A 17,481-nucleotide genomic window follows, 5' to 3' on the forward strand; every position below is an offset into this window, starting at 1 on the left:
TTCATCCATCCTTGATTAATTTAAAAATTAAAAACAAAATATATAGAAAAGTAAAAAAAAAAAAGAAAGAAAAGAAATCTCACATGGAGGTAATGCAGGACTGCATTGGACAAGAGGATCTCCTTCATAGCCTTGGGTACACGTGCAAACAGGATTATGTTTTATCACACTACACAGAGCATTTTGCCCACATGAACCTGGACAGGGGTCTTTACACCTCTCATTCACACATGCCAAATTGCTTGGGCATTCAGCATTGATGGTACACTCAGGGCGACAATTTGGCGACCTACCCACGTAATTGGGCATGCAGGAACATGCAGCTTGATCCCCAATCACCCTACACTGACTATTTGGCCCACAAGGTGATGGGATACAAGGATTACCCGAATCTCTCGAGGGGGGTGGTACTGTAAGATTAAAGGTTGTTAAACTCACATTCCTTAAGTTGGAAATAATCGTATTTGCCAGAGATAAATTACGCCTAAAGATAGGAAAAGATTGTAAATCCTAATGGTAAAAAAGAAAATGTGAAGGGAAAATAAAACACGTTTGCGGCAAAAATTAAAAATCGCATAGAATCAGCAATGTGAATTAATTTGTAAAATGAAAGCCAATTGGATTCAGAATATAATTAAATTAAATTAAAAGAAGCATAAAGAAAAATTACTTTCAGATTTTTTTTTAAAAAGAATTTCAGTAACAAATAACCAAAAATTCAGTAAAAATGAACATTGAACTCTTTGGAGATTTAATAAAGTAAGTCTCTTTACTTTAGTAAATATTTTCTACCCAAATTTTAGTAAAAAAAAATATTTAAGACATTTACTATAGTACCGTAAAATTCCCATTTCGTAAATTTTACAAAAAAATATTTTTAGAGTGTATTTATGTCCGATATTAATGCATTATTTCACTCATTAACATTAAAAATATTCCAGTATTTTTTTATGGGGTGGGGGGAAGCAAAAATAAAGCTTTCCAAAAAAAAATTAAATATCACAAAAGGAAATGGAAATATAATATAAGCAGTGAAATTCATTGAAAGTATTGCCATCCAATTTGTAAAATATTGTAGCTCACGATTTAACCCTTTCAGGTCCGCGATCAGTCTGATTGAAGCTCAAGCTGATTGAACTAAATATAATTTTTATGGGTTCCTTTGAACTCAAATAAGACATTTTTAGCAAAAAATTCTAACTCAAAAATTTTCGGTTTTCCGTTCTTCCTGATCCTGTGAGTCATTTCCTTCGGGATGTCCCTTGGGATCATAAAATGATCAGGAATTGTAAAGACATAGTTTTGTTCTAATTTGGACTCAGTACTCATAAAATAAATAAACAAAATGAAACATTTTCAAAATCGAGCCTTTGGGTCAGCGTGTGACCCAATAATCGTCGAACGATTAAGCAAATTTAATTTTATTTTATCTAATGGAATATTTACCCAAAATAGTTTATCTCTGTCAAGTACGATAAGTAAAAAAAAAATAAGAAAGAAAGAATAAAGTATATAGCATGCTCACATTCGACTTGGGAACATCGTACAAATGGATCGCCGGTGTAACCCTTGGCACAGCTACAGATTGGACTGTGATTCACAACCTGGCACTTGGCATTGATGCCACATGTACCGGGGCATGGATCTACGCATTTCTGATTAACGCAAGCCTTATCTTGCGTACATTCAGAACTGACAACGCATTCTGGCCGGCAATTGGGTGGCGATCCACGGAAATTGGGTTGACATGAACACACAGCGTGATTGTTCACCTCGCGGCATACACTATTTGGACCACAGGGTGAGGGTTGGCAGGGATTTGTAGGCGGTGGGGTTGTTACTATATAGGAATAGTTTTTTTTTCATCAGTTTACGAGCATATTTACAAATTATAAAAAAAACATAAATAATGGTGGTATGCTTTTGAAATAGGTTTGTAAAATCAGGATCTTGACATTTTTTCATTCCCTCTTTTTACCACTAATGTATTTCCTTATTTTTTGTATTTTTCTGTCGCAAATTTTTTTTCCATGAACTTTCTCAGCATTTCGGAATATTTTCCACCATTGAGGGTAAAAAATTCTCTAATTCTAGTGATTTTTTCTTTCGGTGTAATTCCCCAAATTCAGGCTCATCTGCTCTTACCTGGTTCAATGATTCTACAGACAGTTGACGGATCACCAGTATAGCCAGGAATGCAGAAGCAAGTTGGTGCATGGTTATGTACTTGGCAGTCAGCATTGACACCACACACTCCTGGACATGGATCGCGGCATTTGTTATTAACGCAAGCCTTTGATCGATCACAGTCTGAATTTTGAACACATTCCGGACGACATCCACTGTAAGGATCCCCGTAGTATTCTGGGAGGCAGGCACAACTTCCTGCGCCATTTCTTTCTTTGCATACAGCATTAGCACCACAGGGTGATGGATTGCAGGGATTTCGTACTTCCGGAACAGGTTGAGCTATACCACATACACAACAAAAAATTGCATTAAAACTAAGGCTTGAATTTGAATTTTAAACCTGAAAACCGTTGAACTTTTGAAAAAAAAAACAAAAAGAAAAATCACAAACTCCGGATTACAGAGTCTGAAGCATTTCAATAAAATTCAGGACAAATAAATGAAGTGGAAGATGTCTTACATCTTGGTATTTCAGTACAAATGGCAAAGGGATCGCCAGTGAATCCAACATCACACTGACACACGGGATTGTGACTAATAACAGTGCAACGAGCATTGGCTCCGCACGAACCAATGCACGGATCCTTGCACCGCTCATTGATGCATGCCAAACTTGGTGAGCATTCGGCATTAATGGTGCATTCGGGTCGACAATTGGGTGCTTTGCCAATGTAATTTGGTAAGCAGGAACACGCAGCCGTTTCACCAACAGCACGACATTGGCTATTTGGTCCACAGGGAGAGGGTACACAGGGATCACCGGTGGGTACCACAACAGGACGTTCTACATAGTGTTTGATACATATTTACAGAATGCAAATAGAGACACATAGAGGAGAGCATAGAAAGAGAGAAAAAACACAAAATAATATGGATGTAAATAGCATACAACACATAAAATCACATAAATATGTACAATAAGAAATATTTACATAGCATATGAATGAAAATATATACAAAATTTACAATACATAGACAACCAGGCTACAATCAGTTTTTTTTTTCAGAAATTAGGAGGTTCTTTCAAAGAATTTATATCCTTAAATTTCAGTTAAAAGATTTTTAAAACAACAAGCTCTATATTGAAGTTATTAGACTCGCCATTTCGAAGGGCTTTTATCTTCCTCATCAAGCCTAAAAGTATTAAGGATCAGAATTTCTATTACAAATTTTTACCAGATCTTTGCAATAAAATCAAGGGGATGGTATAACCTTTTTTCTGTGAAGAAAAGTCGAAGAATTTCTCGAATCTCGATCATTCTCGACCAATTCCCGAAAAACACTTTAACTTTTTTTTTAAATTATTAAGTTGATTCGGATGATGAGACAGGAATTAATCGAAAGCTAATTAAATGTAGTTTCGATTGGAAGTGGCATTTTGTAAGTTAATCCCTTCGTATGATCGGTATCGACGGTTTCTTCACGAAAAGTAGAGGAGGACGGGGTAATTTGGCCACTTTGGCGGTTTTTCGAATAAATAAAGCAAGTGTGGTGGTACGAAGAAAAACAAATAGCCCTATTTTGTAGGAAATTTTCCGACCTACAACTTCCCTATACAACACTTTTCTCTATCTCGATGAGAAATGGGTGAATTTTCCATTTTCCTAGACCCTTTATAAGTGGCCAAATTACCCCCAAGCACGGGTAATTTGGACACTTTGGCGCATGAATTATTAAAAAAGGAAAATTTTTGGACAATAAAATAATTTTATTTTTCCGATTATTTTATTGGAAGATAGGATATTTATCTAAGATTCATTTCCAGTAATTTTCCAGATAAAAATATTTAACAGAGCCTCAAACTTTAACATTTTCTCAACCATAAACGAGCAAAAACTAAAAGTAGCCGTTTTTCAGATTTTTGTAAACTTTTTTTAGCTAAAATTTTTTGGTATAAATTGTTTATAACGTTTATAATCATTAATAAGTCATTAAAAGGCACAACCATAGTAAATATCTTGAACGTGCGCCGGAAAAATTCAAGTGGCCAAATTACCCCACTCCAATTTTCCAGATAAAACCATTTCCACAGGAAAATCTGTTTGAGATATCGGAAAATGGATGTCACTATCGTGTTTATGAGGAATCAATGACCCTTAGTGACGAATAAACTAATTTTTAAGCATTAAAAAATTATCGGAAGAGTCGAACTTCCAAAATGCCAAAAGCACTTGAAAATGAAAAAAATAGTTTTTATCAAATAAAACAAAATCTAATGATCGGATTTTTCCCAAACTTGGTACGATTGGTTATCCCTATAGGTAGTATAAACTGTGAAGAAATGGATTTTCTAGCATTTGTGGTAATACCATTTTTAGAAATCGAAAGTGGCCAAAATACCCCGTCCTCCCCTACTGATTTCTCGGGGTTGGGCATCTCCCTGAATAAAATAAAACTCTAAACAAAAATTTAGGAATATTTAATTTTGCTTTTCAATTCTCTTAACAGTTCAATCATAGCAAGGTTGCCTACACCATGGAAGATGAGAGAAGATGAGAAAAATAGAGGAGAAACATGCTTACTCTCTTCCAAAATACACCGCACAAATGGATCACCCACATATCCAGGTGAGCAAGAACAGATCGGATTGTGGTTGATCACCATGCAGTGTGCGCCAACACCACACGTACCCGGACAAGGGTCAACACATCTCTGATTTATGCAAGCCTTATCTTGGGAACATTCAGAGCTTATCATGCATTCAGGACGACAGTTTGGTGGGACACCGATATAATTTGTTTGGCATGAGCACACGGCATGACCATTGATTTCTCGACACTGACTATTTGGTCCGCAGGGAGAAGGAATGCACGGATTTACTGGTTCATGTTGTTCTGGTTTACACATAAAAATTACATTAGTGACATAGTCTTAAAGCGTTGGGTGTTTCTTTTGTAATTTCTCTTACTGGGTGGAGGTGGAGGTTCGTGACAGGATGTCAAGGGATTTCCCGTGAATCCAGGAAGACAAACGCAACTTGGAGCATGATTAACAACGCGACATTCAGCATTGAGTCCACAGACTCCAGGGCAGGGATCTCGACATTTCTGATTGAGACACGCTCTGTCGCGAGCACAGTCATTGTTGGTAACGCATTCCGGACGACATCCCGTGTAAGGATCACCAAAGTAATCCGGAAGACAGGTACATGACCCTGCACCATTGCGTTCTTTGCATACTGCATTAGCCCCACAAGGTGAGGGATTGCACGGGTTTCGCGGTTCTTCCGTTGGAGGGGTTACTGTAATATTTTTTTTTAGAGTAAAGGATCGTGAGAAATTGGGTTTAAAGACATCGCGTTGGGATAGTCTTACTTGGAATAGGCTGACAGCCTGAGAAGGGATCGCCTGTGAAGCCATTTTGGCACGTACAGACTGGAGAGTGTTTAACAACATGGCAGAGAGCATTAAAACCGCATGATCCTGGACAAGGATCTTTACATCGCTCATTAACGCACGCTTGATTGGCAGGACAGTCAGCATTGAGGACGCACTCAGGACGACACTGAGGTGCTCGTCCAATGTAGTTTGGTAAACACGTGCAAACTGGGGTAGGTCCAACAGCTCTACACTGAGAATACGGACCACACGGTGAGGGTATGCACGGATTAATGGGTTCAACTGGGGTTGGTCGTCCTGAAAATTATTTCAAACCGTTTTTTTTATACCATTCAGGAGAAACAAAAAAAAGGATTCTAGATATTTACTTTCTTCTGGGACACATTGTACAAATGGATCTCCAGTTGATCCCGGTGGACAACTACAGATTGGATTGTGATTCGTTACTTGGCATCTAGCATGAATGCCACAAGTTCCCGGGCAAGGATCTACGCATTTAAGATTTATGCAGGATTTATCTTGGCTACATTCTGTGCTGACAGTACATTCGGGACGACAGGATGGTGGAGCTCCGATATAGTTCTTCTGGCAAGAACATACCGCATGATCGTTCACTTCGCGGCATTCACTGAACGGCCCACATGGAGATGGACGACATGGATGAATAGGAATCGCTGGTTCGGCAACTAACAATAAGGGGAATTGTTTGAATTTTTGATTTAAAATTACTCTTTGAAAGAAAAATTTGATAATTACTTCTGGGAATTTCATGGCACGATAGAGAAGGATTTCCGGTGAACCCGGGAAGGCACATACAGGCAGGTGCATGATTGATAACACTGCATTCAGCATTGAGGCCACAAACACCGGGACATGGGTCACGGCATTTTTGATTAACGCACGCGCGATTTTTGGCACAGTCAGCATTGAGAACACATTCAGGGCGGCACTCAACGTAGGGATCACCGAAATATTCAGGAATACATGAGCAACTTCCTGCACCATTGCGTTCCTGGCAAATGGCATTAATACCGCATGGCGATGGGGAGCATGGCATAAGGATTTCAGGTTGTCGGATAATAGCAATCGGAGTACATCCAGTAAATGGATCTCCGGAGTAGTCCTCAACGCAACGACAAATTGGACGATGTTTGACTGTTGTGCACGTTGCAAAGTTTCCGCACGAACCGGGACAAGGATCTTTGCATCTCTCATTGATACATGCAAAGTATCCAGGACATTCGGAATTACTTGTGCATTCGGGACGACAATTTGGTGCACGACCAATGTAATTGGGGAGACAAGTACAAACGGGAGTGATGTCTACTGCGCGACATTGCGAATTTGGTCCACAGGGTGAGGGTACGCAGGGATCTCTGGGTGGTTCTGACACTACTGGTCGTCCTAAATGGTGTTTTATGTGCAATTTTTTTTACAATGGAAACGGATAGTGTAGGAGAAAGAAACACAATCATGCGTAAGATTTCATATTTACATACACCTGAAAAGTTACTGCCTAGTCCAATCAATACCGGTAACCAGATACTGCGCAAACATAATTCTTGCATTGTTCTCTAGTTCCACATATTGATTGCACGAAGCAGCAGGTAACTTTTTTACATTAAGAAATAGCAAAAAGATTAAGAGAAATATTTACATAGGAAATATATACAAAATACAAGAGAAAGATTCTTACTCTCTTCCGGGATGCAGCTTACAAAGGGATCACCGGTGTAACCAGGTGGGCAACTGCATATCGGATTGTGTACCACCACTTGGCATCGAGCATGTATACCACAAGTGCCGGGACATGGATCCTTGCACTTTTCATTGATACACGCCCGATCTTGGCCACATTCAGAACTAACAACGCATTCTGGCCGACAATTTGGTGGTGAACCAATGTAATTCGGTATGCACGAGCACACAGCGTGATTATTCACCGTACGGCAATTGCTATTGGCACCACAGGGACTAGGTACACATGGATTTACAGGTACAATTTCATCACGAACTGCGTACCATCAGGAAGCACGTCATACCACAAAAAAAACCACAGGATAAGGAAGAAAGAGAGAGAGTAGAGAACACACAATATATAAGATATATACACAAATATATACATAGTTTTTGAAAATCCCAGAAGGAGGAGATGTGATTGAAGTATAATAGATTAGGAAGGATCGTCAAAAGATCCCCTATTGAATCACAAACGCCTCCTTCTAGGTGAAAAAAATAGGAGAGATAGATGATCTTACTTGGAGGCGGTAAACTACATGCACTCAGAGCATTCCCAAGGTATCCAGGTAAGCATGTACAGGTGGGTGAGTGATTGACAACGCGACATTCGGCATTTATTCCGCATGTTCCTGGGCATGGGTCCACGCATTTGTTGTTAACACATGCCCGATTGCGCGGGCAATCGGTATTAAGTACACACTCTGGTCGGCATTCAATATAGGGATTTCCTGTATATTCTGGGATACATGCGCAAGATCCCGCACCATTCCTCTCCTTGCACACGGCATTGATACCGCATGGAGATGGCGTACATGGGGTACGGACTTCTTCTTTTACTGAAAATTTATATACATCTCATGCTTTTTACAGAGGTATACAGAAAACTTGAACTGATCAAGATCACCGTATTGGTTGATCAAAGAACTGAAGCATTAACTAAAGAAGTTAAAAGCTTCTCGTTCTTTATTCTAATCCTTGTCATAGACTTAAGGTAAAATTCACTAGAGAGAAATCTTGAGATTCTTAAAGTTTTCTTAAGAAAGACTTAAGTTGTTTTGAGATTCTTTAAGATTTTTTAAGAAATACTTAAGTTCTCTTAAGATTCTTTAATTTTTCTTAAGTTTTTTTTTAAAGATTTCGTAAGAAAAAACATAAGGTTTCTAAAGAAAAATTTAGGGGAGACCGAGGTTAAAAAAGTCACTTAAGGGTTTAGAAAAAGCTTAAAATATCATATTTCCTAAATAGATAAAGTGAAATGTATAGCTCATTTCTTTAGGAAATTTACTGCCCTCTAAGTTTATCTCAGATCATTTTGTTCTATCTAGCTAGGAAATATGATATTTTAGGCTTTTTCCAAACTCTTAAGTGACTTTATTAGCCACGCCCTCCCCTAATAAACCAAAATTTTCTTATGCGAAACTTAGGATTTCTTAAGTCAGACTGAATCGGACAAAATGCATATTCTTTTATGACTTTTGCGAATTTTGATGGCCCAAAGTGATCAGAAAAAAAGAATCATCGAAAAATAAGCATTTAGCCCGATTCAGCCAAAATAAAGAAATCTTAAGTTTTCTTAAGATTTTTTCTTAAGAATTTCAGAAAACTTAAAAATAACAATAATTCATTTAAGAATTCTTCAGAAAACTTAAGAAATTTTAAGGAACCTTAAGAATTTCTTGAGATTTTCTTAAGAAAACTTGAGAATATTTTTATTTTCCTTAAGAAATCTCATGTTTTTTTTCTTAAGAAATCCTATCAAAACATAGGACATTCTTTAGAAAACTTTAAAATTTTTTTTAGGAAAACTTAAGAATGTCATGAGATTTTCTGAAGAAAATTTGATTTGAAAATTTTCTTAAGAAATCTTAAAATTAAACCCTCAAGACTGCCTGATTAGCGAATTTCACCCTTGATCATGTACAAGTCTTTGAAAAATAGACAAGAAATAAAGGTAGGTATAAACTAAAAGCTTTATACATGAGTTAGCACAAAACAAACATTTAAATGAATAAGGAGTTAGTAACATATAGAAGTCCAAAAAGTCCTTACTCTGTACTACAACCCTTGTGCATCCTGAGAAAGGATCCCCTTCATATCCACCGACACACATGCAAATGGGTGAATGGGAAACAACACGACATTCAGCATTGAGGCCACATGATCCAACACACGGGTCACGGCATTTCTCATTAATGCACGCCAAAACCGGTGGGCATTCGGAGTTTGTAACGCATTCAGGTCGACAATTTGGTGGGCGTCCCACGTAATTGGCAACGCACGAGCAAACAGCTCGAGAGTCTACGTTCTTGCACAGGGAGTTTGGTCCACATGGAGTTGGGACACAGGGATTCTCATTGATAACAGCTATTGGTTTTCCTAGGTGTTTTGGGATCACAATAGAAATTGAATGGGATTAATTACGAGATTTTTCGAGAAAGGAAGATCTTGTTTGAAAAAAAATTGGCAAGATCCTTACTTTCTTCGGGTACGCACTGCACGAAGGGATCTCCAACGTATCCAGGTGGACATGAGCAAATTGGATTGTGATTTGTAACACGACATCTTGCGTGAATGCCACATGTTCCGGGGCACGGATCAACACATCTCTGATTAACGCATGAACGATCATATCCGCATTCAGACGTAATGACGCATTCGGGTCTGCAATTTGGTGGAGCCCCGAGATAGTTTGGAAGGCATGAGCAAACGGCTCTACTATCTATTTCTCGGCACGTACTGAAAAGCCCGCATGGGGATGGGGTGCACGGATTTGGAGGTTCGTGAACGACAACTGGACAAAAGATTTTTTTTTGTGAGAATTTTTTGTTATAGTGGAACGCGTGAGTTTTTAAGGAAAAAACAGATCTTACTGGCTGTTGGAATAATGTGGCACAATTGAAGGGGATTTCCGGTATATCCTGGTGTGCAGGTGCATATTGGATAATGATTTGTGGCGCGACATTCAGCATTAACACCGCATGTGCCAATGCACGGATCGATGCATTTACGATTCATGCAACTCCTATCTGAGGCACAATCGGAATTTTGTACACATTCAGGTCGGCAGTTGATGTAGGGATCACCAAAGTATTCAGGCATGCAAACACAAGAACCAGCACCATTGCGCTCTTTGCACAAAGCATTTGATCCACATGGTGAGGGATTGCAGGGATTCACCACTTCAATGATTTGAACTACAACACATATATAGGGATTCACATGAATGGGTGGTTTGGGTGCTTCAGACATGGGACAACATTGCAAAACATAAAGGGACAACACAAAATAACTTCCTTACTGTTCCATACACCAAGGATGGCATTTTTTTAATATATTTATTACACAAATTTTTACTTGAAAAAAAAAATGAACGTTGCCATCCTTGGATAATGCTGATGATAACGAAAATTTCAGCGTCTTGTGGAAGCAGATAAACCAAACACATAAAAAAATCATAAAATAATGAGCACATACCTTGTCTAGGGTTGCAACCAGCATATGGATCACCTTCGTAGCTATCGAAGCACGTACACATGGGCTGATGATTCTGCGTTGTACACTGCGCGTTGAAGCCACACGAACCGATGCACGGATCACGACACTTTTGATTAACACACGCCCTATTTGATGGGCAATCCTGATGGATAACGCACTCTGGGCGACAATTTGGTGGTGTTCCAAGCATATCCGGTAAGCAACTACACACAGCACGACTATCAATTTCACGACATTCCGCATTAGAGCCACACGGGCTTGGAAGGCATGGATTCACTTGTTTTGGTGGCACTGCCACTTCTGGCTTCGGCGTACACTGTTCAAAGGGATCACCAATGTAGCCACTTGGGCAGCTACAGATGGGATTGTGATTAACCACTTGGCAGCGAGCATTGAATCCGCACGTTCCAGGACAGGGATCCTTGCACTTTTGACTAATACATGCTTGATGTTGACTACACTCTGAGCTGACGATACATTCGGGTCGGCATGATGGTGGAACGCCAAAGTAGCCAATTTGACAAGAACAAATTGGTCGACCATCGGCAACACGGCAAACACTATTTGGTCCGCACGGAGATGGCTCGCAGGGATTCCTAACAGGTGGTGGGGCAATGGGTTCAGCACGACATCCCGAGAATGGATCACCGCGATAGCCTCTGGCACATGTGCAAACTGGAATATGATTCACAACAGCACATTCAGCATTCATGCCACACACTCCTGGGCATGGATCACGGCAATGTTGTTTGATGCAAGCCAAATGACTGGGGCAGTCTGAGTTGAAGACACACTCAGGTCGGCAGCCAGATGTGTACGGGTCACCAATGTATGGTGGAATACAGGAGCATCTTGCAACTCCATTCCTCTCCGTACATTGAGCATTCTCACCGCAGGGTGAAGGATTGCAAGGATCATGACGTGCAACTGGTTCGGGAATCTTAGAGCATCCAACGAAAGCATCTCCTTGGTAGCCTTTGAGGCAGTTGCAGAAAGCCGAATGTGCAATAACTGTGCACTGAGCATTAATGCCACAAACATTATCGCAAGGATTTCGACATTTTTCCTTGATGCACGCCTTATCCTGTGGGCATTCTTCACTAACCACGCATTCTGGTCGACAATACGGTGGACTACCGATGTAGGTGATGGCACACGAGCATACAGGACGATGATCGCGAACTTGACAAATTGAATTTGGTCCACAGGGTGAAGGAACACATGGATTCTCCGGGACAATGGGTACAACAGCTTTCTCCTCTGGGTACTGGCATGAAACGAAAGGATCCCCTTCTTGTCCAGGTGGGCAACTGCAGATGGGATTGTGATTGAAGACCTCGCAGTAAGCACTAATACCACAAGTTCCTGGGCATGGATCAACGCACTTCTGGTTGAGACATGCACGATTTTGGGCACAATCTGCACTAATGAGACACTCTGGCTGGCAAGCTGGTGGGGCACCCTTATACCCAGGCAGACACGAACAAATTGCATATCCATCGGGAGATACCAGGCAACGACTATTTAGTCCACATGGGGTAGGATCGCACGGATTGATGGGAACAATCGGTGGGATTTGTCTCTGTTCCGAGCACAGAACCTGAGCATTTCCAGTAAATCCTGCTGGGCAGTAGCAAACTGGGAAATGATTGACTGTCTGGCATTGAGCATTGAGGCCACAGGCTCCTTTGCATGGATCCACACATTTGCCATTTACGCATGCAAGATCAGGTCGACAATCTGGATTAACGACACATTCTGGATGGCAGCCCAGTAGGGGATCACCGAAGTAACCCTTGCGGCAGACACAGGCTAGCACTCCACCTTGCTTGCGACATTCCGCATTTGCTCCACATCTCACTGTTTCGCAAGTTTCAACCCTATCGTGAACAATAATGGAAGGTGTTGAGCAGTGTTCAAAGGGATTCCCAAAGAGTCCCTGTGGGCAGTGACAGACAGGATTGTGATAGACAACTGTGCATACAGCCTGATGTCCGCAGGAACCTGGACATGGATCTAAGCACTTCTGTCCGAGACAAGCGAGATTGAATGGGCAGTCAGCATTGGAGAGGCACTCAGGTCGACATTGTGGGTAGTTGTAGGCTTCTGGGCTGGCGCAGGGATCACAAATAGCTACGTCGTTGCCATAGACAGAGCACACAATTCCCGTTCCACATGGGTCAGCAGCACAGGGTTCCTTGGGTTCGGTTACAGGAGGCAGTAGTACGCATTGGAAATATGGATCACCGATGTATCCATTGGGGCATTGGCAAACTGGTGTGTGATTGTCCATTCGGCATTCTCCACCAATACCACAAACTCTTCCTTCACACGGGCTGACGCACTTCCTGTTCATACAAGCTCTGTCTGCAGGGCAGTCTGAGTTGATTGTACATTCTGGACGGCATCCTAATTTAGGGTCACCAATGTACGTGGGCAGACAAGAACATATAGCACGATTACCACTAACTTTGCACCCAGTATTGACTCCACACGGTGAAGGAGTGCAGGGTGATGGTCGTGGAGTTGGGGCTCTTTCAGGTAGAACGTAGCATCGTGTTAGGGGATTTCCAGTTAGTCCGGGATTACAGAAGCAAACAGGGTGGTGCTTTTCAACGCGACAATGAGCACCAAATCCACAAGAACCTGGACATGGATCGCGACAACGGAAGCCAATGCAAGCTTTGTCGTAGGGGCACTCATCGTCTACACGGCATTCATAGCCACGACATCCAGTAATACTTGTGGGATCACCTCCAACTCCATCAGGGCATCTACACATGCTATGCCCCTCCGGACTGATGATGCACTGTGCACCAGGACCACATGGATTTGGTTCACAAGCAGATCGTGGAATTTCGCGGCATCCACTGTAGGGATCTCCGATAAAACCAGGACGGCAGTAGCATTCTTCCCTGCTGTTGGCAACATAGCAATCGGCATTCCTTCCACACGGACCGGGTTTGCACAATTCTGGAATGAGTATGGGCTCTGTGCAAGCTCTGTAGGGATTCCCAACAGTCCTCTCGGGGCAGTAGCAGACTGGATTACGTGATGAATCGCACACAGCACCCAACCCACAGGGATTGGGATCGCATGGATTCTTAGGTTCAACACAGCCTCTGATTGTATTTGGACTCTCAATGTACCCAGCTAAGCAGGTACATTTGGCAAATCCATTTGGCAGTATTGAGCACTGAGTATTTGGTCCACACGGCGAAGGATCACAAGGATTCTGTGGCAGTATGCATGGGCGTTCTGGTGGATAGCCCTCATATTCCGGGAGGCAGAAGCAAATTGGTTGATTGTTTACAACGCGACAACCACTATTTGGTCCACAAGGATTCGGAAGACATTCATTGCCTTCGGGAACTGAAATACAAAGCAAGATTTTGAGGAAATGAAGGAAAGGAATGAAACTGCAAAATGTACTTACTGCAATTCTTAAATGGATTCCCAGTAAGTCCTTTGGGACAGAAGCAAATGGGATTTCCTCGATCTAGTTCACACAGTGCATTCAGTCCACAAGGATTTGGTTCACAGGGATTCTGTGGAGGTTGGCAGGCAATTTCGGGATTACCGGTGTATCCTACAGGACACTTGCAGAAAGCCTGATGATTGATTACATCGCAAATGGCGTAAATTCCACACTGACACGGTGAAACACATTGACCGTTGACGCAGGCTTCATACTGATTGCACTCCTGATCAGATCTACAGCCGAGAATTCGCGTGCACTCCACGTAGGGATTACCAACGTAGGAGTCCCAGCATCGACATTCAATAGCATGATTAATTGGGAAGCATTCAGCATTTTCACCACACGAATCTTCAATGCATGGATTGATGCAACGACGATTGAGACGATCGCAGTACTTATCCGGAGGACAATCCTCATTGTACTGGCAAACGTTCACGTTGTCAATTACTAGAAGAGCAAACAAGGAGCATAAGGAGGAGGATTCTAAAGTTAGGAGAAGTTTGGGGTCATACCTGGAACACATCCAACATATCCGTTGCCCTGATAGTGTTCTGGGCAGCTACAGTCCGATCCGTGATTTGTATTAATGCAAATAGCGCCAGAGGCGCAGGGATTGTGCACATCACATGGATGCTGGCACATACCCCCAATACAAGCTTCTGTCAAGGTACAATCCTCATTTTGTGTGCATTTGACTGTGCCAGAAAAGAGAAAGGAAGAATGGTGTCGTTTGTGATATTTACAAAAGATTTATAACAATTCAAAACGTGATCATTGCTCCTTGCTCTCATTACACACTAATTGCAAGAAGATTTTAAAAAAAAAATTCAAGAAATAGTTCAGCTTTGTGCTTAACATCTGTACACTGTTCAGGAGAGATCATTTATGGTACAAAATAAATTACAAAATCCCATCCTTTTGTTGTTTCGGTCTCGTTCATTTTGTTATACATTATTATATTTATAAAAAAAAAAAGTTATTAATTTGCATTTTAGTTTTGTTTAATTTTGGTTTGTTTTTTTTGCAATTAGTTTGGATAGCAGAGGATTAGAAAGAGGTGGATTTAGTATCCTTACATGGTTCCATTCTGATGCATTTTATTGCCGGGTTCCCTTCGTGCCCCTCTGGGCATGTGCAAACGGGTTTATGCATTTTTGTATGGCATAGGGCAGTTGGTGCACAAACATCTTTGAATTCACATGGATCGTGACATAAATCCATGTAGCATACCTCACTTTCGATGCAATCATTGTCCGATTTGCATGGACCCGGTCGTTTGGGGGTGCCTGGTGGTTCTAGTAATGGCATTGGGGGGTGAGGGTTAAGTCATATTAACATTATTAACAGTATTAACATGGTTTCCACTGAATGGGGTGCTTAACTCATCTTTTAGTAGGTACATAAACATAAGAAAAAGCAAGGGGTGTTTATCTGCCGAATATTTTGACTGTTTTGGCGAATAATCCGAAGATTTAAAACTTCTTCGGTTTAAATTTACTATTTTCTCGGTTTGAATTTACTGCTTTTTAAATACTTTTTCAGGATTGAATTTAGTACTTTTTCGGCTTCAATTTTGTACTTATTGTAGGACGATATTCCTACATGGGCTAATAACTACCCTTATTTAGAGAGCTAACGGCTCATCTCACTCTTTCACCCAGAGCAGTCCAACCCTAGACACACATAGTGCCACAGCTCAACGTATTATTACGGTAGAAGGGTTTCTCTACCGGGGCACATAGCATTGTTCTACATTATTCGCATTTTTAGTACTTTTTCGGCTTAAATTTAGTACTATTCCGATTGAATTCAGACTTTTTTCAGTTAGAATTTATGTACTATGGCTAGAATTTAGTATGTCTTATGATTTAATTTTCAAAATATACTAAAATGTAGCCGAAATAATAAATTTAAACCGAAAAAGTACTAAATTCAATACCTAGTTAAAAGTACTAAATTATAGCAGAAAACATACTTACTAAATTCTAGCCAAAAACATAGTGAATTCTTGCTGAAAAAGTATACTGAATACCATGGGAAAAAGTACTAAATTTAAACCTATAAAGTACTAAATTGAATTTCACTTTTTTGGCTAGAATTTAGTACTCTTTAGGCTTTTACTGGATATATTACAACATAAGGGCAGTTTAAGGAATAAGAATGTATCAAAATCAATTTTTATAATTTTTAATCTTTAAGCATATTTTTTAACTTCTCTAACAACAAATCTTGAACATATCTGGGTTAATTCATGAGTTAAGCACCCCTCAGATTATTTGCATAAATGTTTCAATTAAGAATGTTTGATCTTATTTAAAAAAAAAAGGTCTGCAGTGTCTAAAGAGTAGGATTAAAATGAATTTGGAAAAGAAATATTTACAGAGAGTATATAATGTTTATGCATCCAATAAATATGTGCAAAAATTAGATTGTAAATTTTTATGTACAAAATATGTTGCAATTTGTGCATTTTCTATGAACAAAAATGTGCCTGCAACGTGTTAATGTGTTTTCTTATTCTGTGACAGGATAATTAATTTTATATTATTTTCTTTGTTTTTAATATACCTTTGAAACAGTTGGTGTTAGAAATTGAGTCACAGAGCCTTAAGCAGCGGCCGTGAATGCAAATTTCATTATTGGTGCAGTCCGCAGTTGAGCCACAGTACATGGTAATATTTACAATTTCAACTTTTGTAGTGTTAATCACAGATTGTGGCATTAGTGGTGCAAATGTGGTGGGAGGAAGCTCTAGTTCTGGGCGTTTTGTGCCGAGGGAGAGCTCTTTTGGCACCGGTGTTGTGGGTGGGCGACTAGGGTGGACCTCTTCAGTGATCAAATTCTCAATTTCCGTTGTAGTTGGTATTGTTGTACTATCGAATTCCACCTCATGCGATGGATCCCATCGTGTTGATGGTCTCTTCGTATTCCCCTGGAAGGTTTTCGTTGTCTTCTCATCCTTTGCCGTTGTTAGAGCTTCGGGGACTTGGGTTGAATTCTCAATCTTCCACCCCTTTGTCGGCACTGTTACTTCAGTAGTTGGTGGCTCTTTAGTTTCATCGAAAGTGCTTGTTACTTGGGAATTAGTAGTACTATCAGTGCTCGTACCAATTACAGGGAATTTAGTAGTAGTACTTTGCGTTACTGTTAAGGGTTTCTCAGTGGTTGTAATTATATCTATAAAATATTTACAGGGAAGATACACCAAAAACAAATTGTTTAATAACAAGACACCAT

General features: G+C 40.4%; 2 protein-coding genes across 2 annotated transcripts in view; one reads left to right on the top strand and one right to left on the bottom strand.

Annotated features, from left to right (window-relative positions):
• LOC129790280 (RUS family member 1) overlaps window positions 1-17,481 on the top strand; it is a 213,192-nt gene that overhangs the window by 48,266 nt on the left and 147,445 nt on the right. The gene's annotated exons all lie outside the window — the stretch shown is intronic.
• Window positions 1-17,481, bottom strand: part of LOC129790089 (uncharacterized) — a 177,851-nt gene that overhangs the window by 32,576 nt on the left and 127,794 nt on the right. Inside the window, exons 19-35 of the mRNA XM_055827303.1 lie at window positions 14,757-14,939; window positions 14,200-14,691; window positions 10,743-14,135; window positions 10,139-10,462; window positions 9,745-10,059; window positions 9,318-9,644; window positions 7,787-8,104; window positions 7,225-7,542; window positions 6,285-6,932; window positions 5,897-6,214; window positions 5,505-5,825; window positions 5,099-5,431; window positions 4,713-5,024; window positions 2,651-2,974; window positions 2,146-2,469; window positions 1,526-1,840; window positions 84-410 (exon numbers count right to left, since the gene is read on the bottom strand). Coding sequence (XP_055683278.1) covers window positions 84-410; window positions 1,526-1,840; window positions 2,146-2,469; window positions 2,651-2,974; window positions 4,713-5,024; window positions 5,099-5,431; window positions 5,505-5,825; window positions 5,897-6,214; window positions 6,285-6,932; window positions 7,225-7,542; window positions 7,787-8,104; window positions 9,318-9,644; window positions 9,745-10,059; window positions 10,139-10,462; window positions 10,743-14,135; window positions 14,200-14,691; window positions 14,757-14,939 — 8,892 coding nt within the window. The remainder of the gene's footprint in view (window positions 1-83; window positions 411-1,525; window positions 1,841-2,145; window positions 2,470-2,650; window positions 2,975-4,712; window positions 5,025-5,098; window positions 5,432-5,504; window positions 5,826-5,896; window positions 6,215-6,284; window positions 6,933-7,224; window positions 7,543-7,786; window positions 8,105-9,317; window positions 9,645-9,744; window positions 10,060-10,138; window positions 10,463-10,742; window positions 14,136-14,199; window positions 14,692-14,756; window positions 14,940-17,481) is intronic.

The sequence above is a fragment of the Lutzomyia longipalpis genome, chromosome 2, assembly GCF_024334085.1.
Source record: "Lutzomyia longipalpis isolate SR_M1_2022 chromosome 2, ASM2433408v1".
Taxonomy (NCBI): domain Eukaryota; kingdom Metazoa; phylum Arthropoda; class Insecta; order Diptera; family Psychodidae; genus Lutzomyia; species Lutzomyia longipalpis.